Source organism: Myxocyprinus asiaticus, chromosome 43 (genome assembly GCF_019703515.2).
Source record: "Myxocyprinus asiaticus isolate MX2 ecotype Aquarium Trade chromosome 43, UBuf_Myxa_2, whole genome shotgun sequence".
Classification (NCBI taxonomy): Eukaryota; Metazoa; Chordata; class Actinopteri; order Cypriniformes; family Catostomidae; genus Myxocyprinus; species Myxocyprinus asiaticus.
Window position 1 is genome coordinate 22,779,597 of NC_059386.1, and position 14,036 is coordinate 22,793,632.

The window sequence follows — 14,036 nt, forward strand, 5'->3', positions numbered from 1 at the left end:
AACAAATACAATTAATTAAGACTAAAAATATCTTAAATAGAGTTCTCATCCAGCACAATCAAATAGCATACTGATCTAGGTTGCTGTTAGACTTAATTAACTTCATTCCCTATGGTCTCTCTCTCTCTCTCTCTCTCTCTCTTTGTAACTCAAACTAATTATTATAGAGAGCAATGCACTCTGAATCACTGGTGTCCTGTGATCCTTTCTACTCTTGATGAGTAGACTGCTCACATTCCATCCTGTAGCCTCTAATATTCTCACTGAACTAGAAATATGTGTTAGGCTGGTCTATTAGATACCTCTGCCTATGTGCTTCATGTACGTAAATTATCTTAAACCCTGCAATAATACAGTGAAGGGCTGAGGTATTCATTTTAAGTTAAACTGCACCCGAAATTCTGGATCAATTGACATTTCAAATTAAATACATGTATTAAACAGCCCACTGGTCTGTTGATCAGTTCATTTACAAGTGCAATTAAATAGTGTGAAAACAAAAATCAGTTTTATTCTCTATTTAAGTATGCATTGCATAGTGTAACTAAGATCACTTTCAATATTAACTGGATAGTTCACTTCCTAGAGTTTGCTTTCTAGATAGAAACAAACTGTGTTGCTGTTGTGTTGTGCTGTGTTAATGTTGTGTAACCAAAAACAGGCAATTTTGTGCTGCTTAAAGGGATAGACCCAAAACTAAAAATTCTTTCATCATTTACTCAGCCTCATGCCATCCCAGATGTGTATGATTTTCTTTCTTCTGCTTAACACAAACGAAGATTGTAGAGAATATCTCAGCTCTGTAGGTCCTCATAATGTAAGTGAATGGTGACCAGACCTTTGAAGCTCTAAAAAGCACATAAAGGCCACAAAAAAGTAATCCATAGCATTCCAGTGGTTAAATCCATATCTTCATAAGTGATATGATAGGTGTGGCTGAGAAACAGATCAATATTAAAGTCATTTTTTACTATAAATCTCCATTTTCTCTTTGAAAATGTGAAAGAATGTGAAAGTGAAAGTGGAGATTTATAGTAAAAAATGACTTAAATATTGATCTGTTTCTCAGCCACATCTATCATTTTGCTTATGAAGATATGGATTTTACCACTGGGGTCGTATGGATTACTTTTATGTGGCCTTTATGTGACTTTTGAAGCTTGAAAGATCTGGTCACCATTCACTTGCATTGTATGGACCTACAAAGCTGAGATATTCTTCTTAAAATCTTAATTTGAGGGATGCCTGGGTAGCTCAGTGGTAAAAGACATTGGCTACCACCCCTGGAGTTCGCTAGTTCGAATCCCAGGGCGTGCTGAGTGACTCCAGCCAGGTCTCCTAAGCAACCAAATTGGCCCGGTTGCTAGGGAGGGTAGAGTCACATGGGGTAACCTCCTTGTGGTCGCCTAATGTGGTTCGTTCTCAGTGGGGTGCATGGTGAGTTGAGCACGGATGCCGCGGTGGATGGCGTGAAGCCTCCACACGCGCTATGTCTGCGTGGCAACGCGCTCAACAAGCCACGTGATAAGATGCGCGGGTTGTTTGTCTCAGACACGGAGGCAACTGGGATTCATCCTCTGCCACCCGGATTGAGGCGAATCACTACGCGACCACAAGGACTTAAAAGCGCACTGGGAATTGGGCATTCCAAATTGGGTGAAAAAGGGGAAAAATCCCCCTCCCCCAAAAAATCTTAATTTGTGTTCAGCAGAAGAAAAAAAGTCCTACACATCTGCGATGGCGTGAGGGTGAGTAAATGATGATAGAATATTCCTTTTGGGTGAACTAATCCCTTTAAGGTAGAAAAGCTCCAAAAAATGAATAAAGCATATATGAAATAGATACTAAAAGGAAATCAATGGAAATTCCTGAAATTGTTCATGAAATATTTATTTAGCTTAAGCTATTTATTCCAAATGATATAAAGAAATAATATCACTGTATTGTCTGCTAAGTTGCCCTTGGGTGCACGACCCCCACTGATGCCCCGCTATAGACCTGTAATTTCCCTGTATTACATTATCGTGTGTAACTGAAGAGCTCTGCACACATTCTGTATAGTTTTATTGTATAGCTGAGTGAACAGCTGTGTGTGTGTGTGTGTGTGTGTGTGTGTGTGTGTGTGTGTGTGTGTGTGGGCATGTTTATGTGGTTTACGAGGACAATTTTTAGGTTACAAACTGGTAATTACAAGGGTATTATGCTATAAATGTGGTTTATGAGGACATTTCTAGTGTCCTCATAATTTAAATCGCATAAAAAACATATTAATCGATGTTTTATTGAAAATGTAAAAATGCAGAAAGTTTTTTGTGAGGTTTAGGGGTAGGGTTAGGGTTAGGGGATAGAATCTATAGTTTGTACAGTATAAAAATGACTATGGAAAGTCCTCATAATGTTAGGTAGACCAACATGTGTGTGTGTGTGTGTGTGTGTGTGTGTGTGTGTGTGTGTGTGTGTGTGTTTGTGTGTGTTTAGCTGAAAGCTGGGTTGGGGGCTCCAGACAGAGATGTTGGTGGTGTCCGTTTCCCCCTCAGCAGTGTAAGACACAGGATGAAGAAACACATGCTCATAATGGCGAGGATTGTGATGGCAGAAATCAGAGCGCTCGTCACTGAATTAATTTTGAATTGAGGGCCATTTAACTGTGCTGAAACACACACAGTCATATCAGAGTTGTTTTTGTTCATAAAAAATTAAACAAAAACTTAAAGGTGCATTCAGTAACTTTAATCTTTGTGTCATCTTGGACTTACATTGACACCTAGTGGCTTGGATGCAGCATCATTTAAAATCAATAGTTTTCAGTTTCAGATGTCATTGTAGAAATGTAATATTCACAGTCAGACATGATTACTTTAATCAATGAGTGAAAGTGTCAAATAACAGGACGGTTACTGAGATTAAGTGAGTAGTATTCGGCTGGTCATGTGATTCTAACATGGCAGCTCCCATGTGTGGAACCTCTCCATGTAGAATAAAACAGCTTTTATAAGATTACTGATATGACTGGAGTCTTCATTTTAATGTGAGTGCTCATGATTTCCTACATATATTGCAAAATTACAATTCATGTCTTTAGGAGTTAAACATCATTAATAAGGAAAAAATACTGAGTGCACCTTTAATACAAACATTTCTGTAAACTGAAATAAAAATACATTTCCGTGCCTCCAAAACTAACTAAAATAATTTTTGGTTTCGTTTTTGATACACAGTATATTACAAAATTTAAAACCTTTGAAATCCGCTTTCATTAAACATCAAAATCGCACTACATAGCAATAATACTAGACGTTGTGATAGAAAATATTCAAACATATTAGTTGTAATCTTGATGTCCGTTGTGTGTTCATGAGCGGTACGAGAGAAGCTCGTACACAGTGGCTCACGTGAACTTTAGTGAACGAGCTTTTCTCAGTGCTAATGAACACGCAACGGAGCTCAGGATTTTCCCTGAAAAATTACTTCAAATTTGGGTTGCTTAGCGCTAAACAACACACATTCTCGTGTGAATACTCAAGCCAATGTGAACGAGCTTCTATTATAGTGCTAGAACGCACAAAGCAGCTCAAGATTTTCACTGAAACATTACTTAAATTTGAGTTGTTTAGCACTTAACAACGCACATTCTCGCATGAATACAAAAGCCAGTGTGAATGCACTTCTCTCATAGCACTCATTTTTAGCTCAAGATTTTACAAAAAAAAAAAATAATTATACATTTTGGGTTTTTTCTCAACAAAACCTATCATATGCCTTCAGGAGATTTGGAATATGGCAAGTCGCATGGACTACTGTTATGATAGTTTTGGCTCTTTTTTTTAAGCTATAAAGTGAGTCCCTATCAACTGCTATTGTACTGAAAATCGACTGAAATATTCTTTCAAATTTTTTCTTTAGTATTTCGCATAAGAAAAAAGTCATATACTGTAAGTTTGGAATGACATGAGTAAATTATGACAGATTTTTCCTGTTTGAATTAAAACTAAACTAAAACTATCTAAATTAAAAGGACAAATTGAAAAGGAAATAAGAATATTTTTTATATATATAATAACCCCTAGTACACACAGAGACAAATAGACACAGTGTTAGGAAGACTTCATATGTAACCCACAGTTCCAGTGCTATTCTCACTCTCTCTCTCTTGCAGTCATGTTCTTCCTTTCTTGATAACACAGCCTTCCTGTACCCTCTATTAACTTCTCACTGTTGGAAACCTACCGACTCATTGGTATTTTGGTCACAGGTTTAAGCCGCTACATCCTCTAGGGGGAAAAAATCATTCATATTTTCCAGGAGAGTAAAGCGTGGTTTTATCCTCTATCAGAAATTGTACAGCTCTGAGATAGAAGGATTTAGCTCCATTTAGAAGGGCTAAGTAGGGAAAGAAGAGGAGAAAAATGGGGCTTACCTAGCTGAGAATTATTGGTGGGAGTTTCGTCTGTAGACAGGGGAGAAAATTTGTTTTTATAAAAATGAGAGTGAAGAGGATTGGACAAAAGCAGATCCAGAACACTTAACCATATCTCATATACATAACTGGCTTACTGAACACTATTTACAATGAAGTAAGAATTAATTTTGATATGCTGGGTTTTTATTACAGAGAACTGCAGGCTAGGCTATCATACCACTTCTGGTGATGATGGGTCCGGCGGTTATGACTGCATTGTCAGAGGCCGTACCGGTTCTTTCCGACACATCCCTTTTCTTCCTCTTACCGCAGATCTGTCAGAATCACAGTATTTCTGAGTAACAAATAAAAACAGCGCCAGCTATTCTATTAATAAAGTTTCCCTGCCTTTCATGTGTAAGTCTGCTACTGTATCATTGTTTTTTCTTAGTAGTCACTGTAAGTTGGTGGGAAGGTCTCACAAAAACATGTCAAAGTCACATATCACCCCAAAATTACAAAATAAATAAATATTAGAATATTTTGTTGCATAAAGAAAATTAATTGTTTTCATGACAATTAAAGAAATGTTCTGTGTTCAGTACAAGTTAAGCTATATAGACAGCATTTGTGACAAATTGTTGATTGCCAAAAAATAATTTAGACTCTTTCCTCATTTAAGTGAATTGGACCAGTCTATAAACATTATTATACACACTGTTTCAAAAGTAGTCACAAGACGTAAACATATACGCAACATGATTTTATTGTGACATAATCAGGGATTTGCCAGTATTACTGGGTTTACCAACATTACATCTTCATGACTCCAAAGTTGTAATAATGGATAAAATATTTCACAGATAAGGCTAGAATGCAAATGTATCACTATCAAATCATGTAAACAAGTATAATGTGTGTGTCTTGTGGCTATACTTTTGAAACACAGTATATTATAATGATGGTATTAATGGATTGGCCCCATACACTTCCACTGTAAGTGCCTTACTGTAACCGCAATTTTTCTGTTAAATAATTTTTTTTAAATAAATGAAGGACAACTCTTAATTATTTTTGTGGTAATCAACATTGTCACAAATGCTGTAGACTGAATTTAACTTGTATGGAACCCAGAAAATTCCTTTAAGTAAATTTCTTCCCCAAAATCTTTATTTATTATTATCCCTTAAGCTCTGAAGGTGTTTTTCAAAATTTCCTGTTTCAGTGGCATACCCAAAATTAAAGGCTAAAAAAAAAAGAAAAAAAAAAAAAGAAAAAGAAAAAACAAGGAGGGTCAGATGTTTGGTGTCATTGTAAAGAACTTTTCAATTTTTTTTAATTAAATCTATTTTGATCAATTCTGGAACTCTCAGCCTAAGAAACTGCTGAAAAAGCACAAAACAAACTTGAGCCAAAAATTTACTTTTTTCTTATTTTTCTGATATGAGATTATATATCTCAGGGTGTAAATATGGCAGCTCCAAAAAACTGCTTTTGTTTTGTTCCCAATCTTGTCACCATTACGTGAATATTTTTAATTTTGTGTTGATACTACATAGCAATCAAAGATATAGCATTACAAACATAATTTATTCTAGTGTCCAAAAATGGCTCCAAACAAATAAAACATAATAATTGTACATGAGAACTAATTACACATGCAAATACAACAATGACAAAAGGTATGCTGTCTCTCCAAAGCATGTAGGCATGAGTAACAAGATCTCATTCAGTTCCATTCCGTGTCATTTGAGCCATCATTGAGTCTGTCTCACGTACTTGGCGCCATCTAGTGGTGGCAATATGTAATTACAGCGAACAATCCTCTCTTCCCATATTTGGATGACTTCCACCTCTGGTTGAGCGATCTGAATTCTTATACGATTGGTTTAGCATTCCATGACACAGGACAACATACTACATAATTTCCGATGAAGTCATCTGATCCAGGAAAGCTAACGTGTTTTTAGCCAGATAGCACATTGTGCTGTGTGCACATTGTGCTTTGTGTAGATTATCTAACCTTCTATGCATCCAACTATGTTGTGTGTGGGCTTGTTTTAAAGATAATCACCTCCTCTAAGTAATGGTATGTGATATTTTATGTTCTTTTTATTTGTTGTGAAGTTATAAGTGAAAACGCGTCAAATAAGCAACACTTGTTTACATGTAACGTATGTCAAAGCCATATACATAGCTATTACTTGCTATATTTTTGTCTGTGTGTAAAAAATAGGCTGGTTGTACTCTTTGAGAGCTTTCCGACGACATTTGAAACATGGCTATTTTATCAGTTTGATGTTTTTACCGATTACAATAATATGTGCAGTGCTAAGTTTTTTTATAAATTATCAAAACGGAAAACTTCTGATTTGTCTGCAAATTTTGAAGCACTTGTTCAGTTTGGGCATAATGTCTATATTTATGTTGGCCAAGACAGTAGTTATTTAGTAGTAGCAGTAGTTAGTATTTAGCAGTAGTTCGATTTTGAAAATTATTTTCATCTTGCGGGCACGCCGGTTGGCCCGTACAGGCTTAAAGGGTTAAATGAACAAATATCGGGCAATACAACAAATAATACCATATAATAATTGTAATAATATATATTTATTTTTTGTGTTACAATAACGATAATTAAATTTTTTGAATTACCGTAATGAAAATTGGGAGGGGGTTCCTAAAATTCCTAAAAGTTCTAAATTCAGGCTTAATTTTCTTTAAGCACATAAAATATGTTTGAGCAGCTCACTTACAGGCAAAAGCATGGGGCAGTCGTCAGCACGACACAGTTTGGTCACACAGTGCAGAAAGACGGTGGACATTTTCTGGTTCTTGTGCTTGACAAAGCGGAACACCTCGAAGGAGAAGCGGCCCATCTGGCTCTTCCCGTTCTCAAACACTGTCGTCTGCGGGTCCTTATCACATCTGCTGAACCAGAGACAAAATACAAGAGGCACTTTAGCATTGCACACATACATACAGTACAGTACACTGCACCCAAGAAGTATTTGAACACCTAAAAAATGTATGAATGTCTTTGTATTATATAACATAATGTCAAACTAAGTGGCATTTATTTTAAAGAAAGAAACCAAAAGCACACTTTTCAAGCAAATACATCCACTGTTCCATTATCATCCCTTGAGAAATGGTAAGCAGAGTAGCTGCAGAAAACATGAAATTACCCAAAGAAAAGGTCATATCGGAGCTCATCATTAGGATTCCCAGAGGGAGTCGTGTAACAGTAGTCCATCAGAACATTCCACCTGTGGAGAGTGACATGCGTGATTCAGAGTCACTAAAACATGGATGCTTGAATAGGAAACGGACCTACAGGACAAAACCACTGTTGTTTCATATAGAACTCATATGTCTTATCTCCATACAGGACTTATAGCAATCTTTTCCATTCATTTATGTGGTGCCCCTTGCCTTCCCTAAACAAGGACAGTATTGAGTCACTCTGTATTCTTCCTTTTATGGAAAACCCAGTCTTGCATGTATCATACGTATATAAGAGAGTAGGTAATTTAGTGAAGTGCTCTAACAACAGGTGACACAGGTAGTCCAGATAACATGTATCTGTCTCAGTTTACACTTCAGCTCCATCAGTTTCAAGGTTATATAGCCATTTAGACTGTTTCAGCATTCAGTATTTTCTATCATAGCTTCAGTATGTTTGCATTTGGGCCTCCTTGCAAGAATTAATTACAAGAACTGTTTGTGTAATCATAGTTTACCTCCTGTCTAGGTTGGTGGCTTTTACTGCTGCAAACACTCGTGTCTTCAAAGTGAGTCCGGCCATTGGGATTGCCAGGTTTTGGACATATGTGGAGTCCTTGAAAATGGAACAACACGAATTTGGATCATTTCACAGGTTTTTAAAATTCTTTAAAATTCACACAAAACTGTTTGAAGTCACACCTAAAAGACCCTCTAATTTGGATATTTTCTACTGATTTTTATCAAAGTTTGAGGGGAAAAATCATTGAGATTTATCTGAATGTATTACACAGCTTTATGGAATACTTGATTCTGTTGGTCAATTTATCATTATTGCAAAATAAACCTTTTGCTTATGACAAACCAACGTATTGTGTTTCTGCACTGAAAACTTGGAAGTCACTGTGCAAAAAGGAACAGAGAACATAATAGATATAATACATAAATTGTTAGATATAGAGAACTAAATGAATAATTAATTAGAATAGAATGATCCACATGTACTCACGTTGTAAAGGAGTAAGCTCAATGTGCTCACAAAAGTACCATTGCTGTCCTTCACTGATATTGCTGCGGCTGACCTGCGAACAAAAGAAGCCATTAAAAACATTATAAATATCTTTTGCACACTAATTCATGTCTAAAAGGAAAACTTGTGCAATAGTTTCCCTGATTTACTGTCTGATGTCCTTGTAATTTTCTGTGCATTTGGTTTTATAACATATTCATTATGCATACTAATTTAATTATGTCTCACAGTTAACCCTGTTAAATATTAACAATAAGTGCTAAATATTTTACAACATGCAATTTGTGACCGTTTTACCTCCCCTAAAAATATTCGGAATAATTTAGCATAACTTAAAAATAGACACAATAATGCGCTATTATCATCATTTACTCACCCTCTTGTTGTTCTAAACTCATATGGTTTTCTCTTTCTTCTGTGGACTTCAAAAGGAGATTTCAGGCAGAATGTGAGCCTCAGTCAGCATTTACTTTCATTGTATGGACAACCGATGCAATGAAAGTGAATAGTGACTGAGGCTAGCATTCTACCTAACATCTTCTTTTATATTATACAGGTTTGTAACAATGTGAGAGTGAGTGAATTATGACAGATTTATTTTAAAGGGATTTATCCCTTTAAGTGAAAGCATTAGCACAATGCATTGACAAAATAACATCGTAAAGTGACAAAGAAGACTTACGAAGCAAGCTGTGAATTGTTGACCAGGTACTCCAGCGGGTAACTACAGCTAAACTTGTAAAGCAGTCCCGGCAGGTAGCTGATAACCGTTGGGGGATCTGGAGTGTCAATGTACCCTGCTATGTTACCAATCTGGACCAGGGAGAGATTCCCATAAGCATTTGGCCCCTGAGCCGTTGACACCTAAAAACACACAAGAGCAAGACATTAAATTGTGAATGCTCTCCTGTTGGCAGCCAGCTTTGTCCATGATAACATCACTTGTGCTGTGAAACTAATGTACTTTCAATTCCCTAATCCTCAATCCAATCCTTTTATCAATGCCAAGTCTCTGCCGTCAACCAACCAAATCCGATAAATCCACTTTACCCCAGATGTTCTTCATGTATTACACCCAAATTCTCATAAAGACAATCTACTTTTCAAACACAAGCTGTATTTTAGTATTTGAGTCAATGACAAATAATGTGAGATGATAAGGATTGTGCCAAGTTCTTATAAATGTTACATATAATATTTGTATTTATGTTTGTATCATACTTTGATAAATGTTTATTCCATTTTATACAAAAATGTGATTTAATTATTCTAAAAATGTAAAGTGCTGTAACTTTCAAGTAAAAGGTACCTATTAAAATATTTAGTTGCACCTTGAACACATTAATGTACGCTTCTTAAAAAGTAACCAAAAAATTGCGTACAAAAAGGTTTCAAACATTATTATAACAAATATACCGTACAGTGCAAAAGTTTTAGACATTTGTGAAAAATGTTGCATAGTGAGGATGTCTTCAAAAATAATGCTATAAATAGTTTTCATTTATCACTTAATGTCATACAAATTCTAAAACATAAAAAAGCTAAATCAATATTTGGTGTGACCACCTTTGCCTTTAAAACAGCCCCAATTCCCCTAGGTATACCTAGACACAGTTTTTCTTGGTTGTTGGCAGATTGGATGTTCCAAGTTTCTTGGAGAATTTGCCACAGTTCTTCTATCTATTTAGGCTGTCTCAGTTGTTTCTGTCTCTTCATGTAATCTCAGAGTGACTTGATGTTCAGTGGGGGTCTCTGTGGGGGTCATGCCATCTGTTGCAGGGCTCCCTGTTCTTCTAATCTTTCTATTTGCAAGAGGAATGTTTGGGAGTCTAAAATGTATATTTCCTATTGACACAAAAGTTGAAGATATAAATAACCACCTTAAGACAAATGTTTTATGTGCCTAAGACTTTTGCACAGTACTGTATATATTTTACATTTTCTGAACAATATGTGCCTTTATTATAAGGTAAATATTTTTGACATTTATTTAAAACAATTCACCATTTATTTTTGTAAATAAATAATAATAAAAGATTATGCCAAACATTACTTGTTTCAAGATTTTCAGCCTTTAAATGAGATTTACTTATTCATTTATTTACTTAAAATGTCTCCGGACCGGTAGCTGGGTTCCCATCAATGTATTTTTATAAAAAACGTATACGCTCACTTGAGATGGATACATTTTTTATTCGATACGAAGAAATGAGCATAAACTGTGATGGAAACACATTTACCGAATCAACTCCTATCATTTAGATAGGAATACAAGATGTGCATAAAAAATTTAAAAAATGTGACTGAATAATTCATTCATAACTGGACTAACCAGTGGACCAAAATCATTGCATCTCAAATGTTGCTCTGGTCTGCATAGGTTTTGCAGAGAATATAAGCTGAATACAAACTTGAACTGTGTGGAAGAACAGGTTAGATGACACTTTGAAAAATAACTTATAGACCCGCACGGCAAAAGAAGGAGGAACTCACACACATAGTGCTCCCAGAACTGTGTGACACGCAGTTATTTCAAGACGTGAGATAAGTTCTTTAGAGTGTTTTGTCTGCTTGTTCTAAACTGCAGGTATTTTATTAAAATAGTCTAAGTGGCTCCAATTTCCCCAGAAGTGACGATTTTGTTCTTTTTAACTCATGGGATGGAAACGCAGCTTTATTCGCAAACTGTTTTTGCAATTTTCAAATTTGTCTGCATAAATTAAATTCGTAACTTGGATGCAAACATAGCTAGACATTTCTGACTCCATTTTTGACTCATGAAAATTACGTTTCATAATAGATGCATTTGATTCTTTTTTATTTATGAATTGCATTTTCAGTGTAGTTTTGAATAACTTCATAGACCTGCACAAATATTTGCATCACGTCATTGACCCAGAGAACCTTCTCTCCAAACACAAGCTGTATTTGAGCATTTCCTATAACAAATGTGTTTTTCTTACTAACGACTAGACCTGAAATTGAAGTTCTGGTCCATTTAAGGTCTAATGTGGACACTAAATTCTGATACTGCATTGAAGAAGTGTCAGAGAATATCTATCTGCTTGTGTGGCAGATATGGGTCAACTCATGCTGCAGGCCTTCCGTACGCTTTATCTTCATAAGTGTTTCATCTCAACAAAGAGCCCATAAAACTGGTGAAAACAGCAACACAAAGTCAGTGTCTTACCACCAGTGAGTTCCCACAGGCCTCTAGCGTGCTGAGACTGATGCTGAACAGCACGACTGTAGGGAAAGTGTTGTTGTTAATGAACCCTCGGCAGTGAGCATCCCCGTGACGGCCATTCAGTGCCAGGTCAATGTCAGTGTAGCCGGAGTAGAGCACTGGGCAAAAATTAATCTTCAGTGTTATGGTCTGCACTCCACAATATACACTGATGTCCCGCTCAGCTACGGAGAGAAAATAAAACATTATTAATTGATATTAATTCAATTAATGACCAGACAATAATCACTAATATTGCTTCTTTGGTTTTCCCATAGGAAAGAAAAATCACAAATAATATCTCTTTAATTTCTCAATTGTTTCTCCTAGACAGCAATGAGAGCAAATGTAGACTTTCCTGCTTCTCAGATTTTTATTCTGCGAAAAAGACCCTAGTAATTTCAAATGTGTCTAGAGTTTCAGAAGAGATCTGTGCTCAGACTTGCCAAGATGCCAAAGGCTGCAATCAAATCTCAAAGATTTCTCAATGTGAACTCAAACATTTCTCATCAAATTCTTCCTAGACCAAATTAAAGTTAAATCGAGCTATGCAAACCACATTACTTTTATAGCTCTATACTCTTACTGCCAATAATTGATTCAATTGTGTCTATTTTGTTCTACTAAAAATCTTAGGTGAAACATATCCCAAGTTGATACTTAAATGAGTTCTCAGTAAAGTCTCCTGTGATATGAAACAGCAAACTTTGAGCAACAACGTTTTCCTTTGGGATGAGTCATTGGTTAAGTTCTTACACCAAAATGTTTGATGACACAACAAAAGCTTTTCCTTGCTTCACTCACCAGGAAAGCGGCTGTGGAAGTTGCCATCACAGTTGAATCCATTGAATTGTGCCTTCACTATTAAAGTTTTACTTATAAGCATAAGAATTACACATAAATGTTCCATTTCAATGCCTGAGCAAGACAATCTGTTAGCGATTTCTTTGGATTCATCAGAAAATGTTATTCTTTTTCTGAAATAAAAAGAATGAATACATAATTAGACACGTATCACATCTTCAAAAGGTCATTTGATTGCAATTTTCTGTAATTATGCTATTAAATTAGCATGAAGGAAAAATGAAAGTAAATGAGAAATGTGATACTTCTGTTGCCGCTTCTGCCAAATCTGTCAAAATAAATAAATAAATAAAATAAATCCAGATCCTTTGTCATGCAAAATTCATAAACTTCTTACACTAAATTAGTAATCAGCTCAACACCCAAATCAATTCTCTCTGGTTAATTAGGTATTGTAAAATATTCTAGTGTTCTAAAAGTGTAATTGAAACAGATTTACTTACAGTATGCATCTAATATGATGTTTCTACCACAGTGTTCTCTGAGTTTCACACTGACCCTCGCCCACTTTCGCCCTCTGCCAGTTCTAGCATCCCTCTCTCTGTTTTGGGAGACTCACCCGTTTCCGTGGCAGCTGTAGAATCAGCGGTACTCCATCTGTTCCCAGCTGCTGCGTGAGACTGAGTAGATTACCCAGCATCCTGGCAAAACCACTAGAAGCATGGGCTCACTCTCAGGGAAAAAAAGTTAACATAAGAGATTCATTATTTGAACACGTCAAGAGAAAAAGAGCTGTCTGGGGGAACATGGGAAAGTCCATCAAAAGTGAATGTGTTATACAAATCCTTTCACGGGCCCAGAAACATGAGCAGGTTTTGAAGTTTCCCACTCATATCCTTTCTGCTTGATCTTGCTCTGTCAGCGCTCACAAGCGGCCCCACGCCGCATGTGGTCTACAAGGGGGGAATTATCTTTTCATCAGCTCCAAGACTGGGATCATCGCTGACTGAGTTGGCCTATCTGTGTGCCAGCACAGTCTGGGTCGGGACTAGGGTCGTCTGGGCACTTTAGATGCTTTGTTTGGCCCGGCTCAGTCAGCACTTCCCCAGCCGCCTCCCATGATGACTGCCGGGGCTGGTATTCCACCTGTCTATTCCTGACCTCTTGCTCTTGTTGTGCCCTTCCGATTGCAGGTCCTGGCCTTGCTATGCCTCCTTGGGATTATCAATCCAGCAAATACACTCTTAAAGCTAATTCACGGTGTCCAAAATAGATCACAAATGATATCTCTAACATACACCAGTTGTTTCTTCTAGAAAGCAATTAGATTAAATGGAGAGCAAATAGAGACTTTC

The 14,036-nt window shown here is 36.4% G+C and overlaps 1 protein-coding gene across 1 annotated transcript; it reads right to left on the minus strand.

Moving 5' to 3' along the window:
- Nucleotides 1-1,245: 1,245 nt before the first annotated feature.
- LOC127433625 (zona pellucida-like domain-containing protein 1) lies at nucleotides 1,246-13,550 on the minus strand. Its single transcript, XM_051685669.1, has 11 exons — nucleotides 13,185-13,550; nucleotides 12,682-13,009; nucleotides 11,842-12,062; nucleotides 9,334-9,515; nucleotides 8,631-8,703; nucleotides 8,140-8,237; nucleotides 7,585-7,665; nucleotides 7,153-7,324; nucleotides 4,638-4,734; nucleotides 4,418-4,447; nucleotides 1,246-2,650 (listed from the first exon to the last, which is right to left on the minus strand). Exons 2-11 carry the CDS (start codon nucleotides 12,785-12,787, stop codon nucleotides 2,475-2,477), a joined length of 1,236 nt encoding a protein of 411 aa, XP_051541629.1. The 5' UTR covers nucleotides 12,788-13,009; nucleotides 13,185-13,550; the 3' UTR covers nucleotides 1,246-2,474.
- Between the last annotated feature and the right edge of the window lie 486 nt (nucleotides 13,551-14,036).